Raw genomic sequence first — 259 nt, forward strand, 5'->3', positions numbered from 1 at the left:
CTGCGGCACCTCCTCGTCAGCGACAAGTACCGCTTCTTGTACTGCTACGTGCCCAAGGTGGCCTGCTCCAACTGGAAACGCATCCTCAAGGTGCTGGACGGGGCGCTGGAGAGCGTGGATGTGAAGGTGAAGATGGACCACAAGAGCGACCTGGTGTTCCTGGGGGACATGGCGCCGGCCGAGATCAGCTACCGCCTGAAGCACTACTACAAGTTCGTGTTCGTGCGGAACCCCATGGAGAGGCTGGTGTCTGTCTACA

The 259-nt window shown here is 59.8% G+C and overlaps 1 protein-coding gene across 1 annotated transcript in view; it reads left to right on the plus strand.

Moving 5' to 3' along the window:
• Nucleotides 1–3: 3 nt before the first annotated feature.
• The window catches only part of CHST14 (carbohydrate (N-acetylgalactosamine 4-0) sulfotransferase 14), a gene marked incomplete at its 5' end in the record, with an annotated part of 713 nt that continues 457 nt past the window's right edge, over nt 4–259 (plus strand). Inside the window, one exon of the mRNA XM_010013016.1 lies at nt 4–248. Coding sequence (XP_010011318.1) covers nt 4–248 — 245 coding nt within the window. The remainder of the gene's footprint in view (nt 249–259) is intronic.

The sequence above is a fragment of the Nestor notabilis genome, unplaced genomic scaffold (assembly GCF_000696875.1).
Source record: "Nestor notabilis isolate BGI_N333 unplaced genomic scaffold, ASM69687v1 scaffold16994, whole genome shotgun sequence".
NCBI lineage: Eukaryota > Metazoa > Chordata > Aves > Psittaciformes > Psittacidae > Nestor > Nestor notabilis.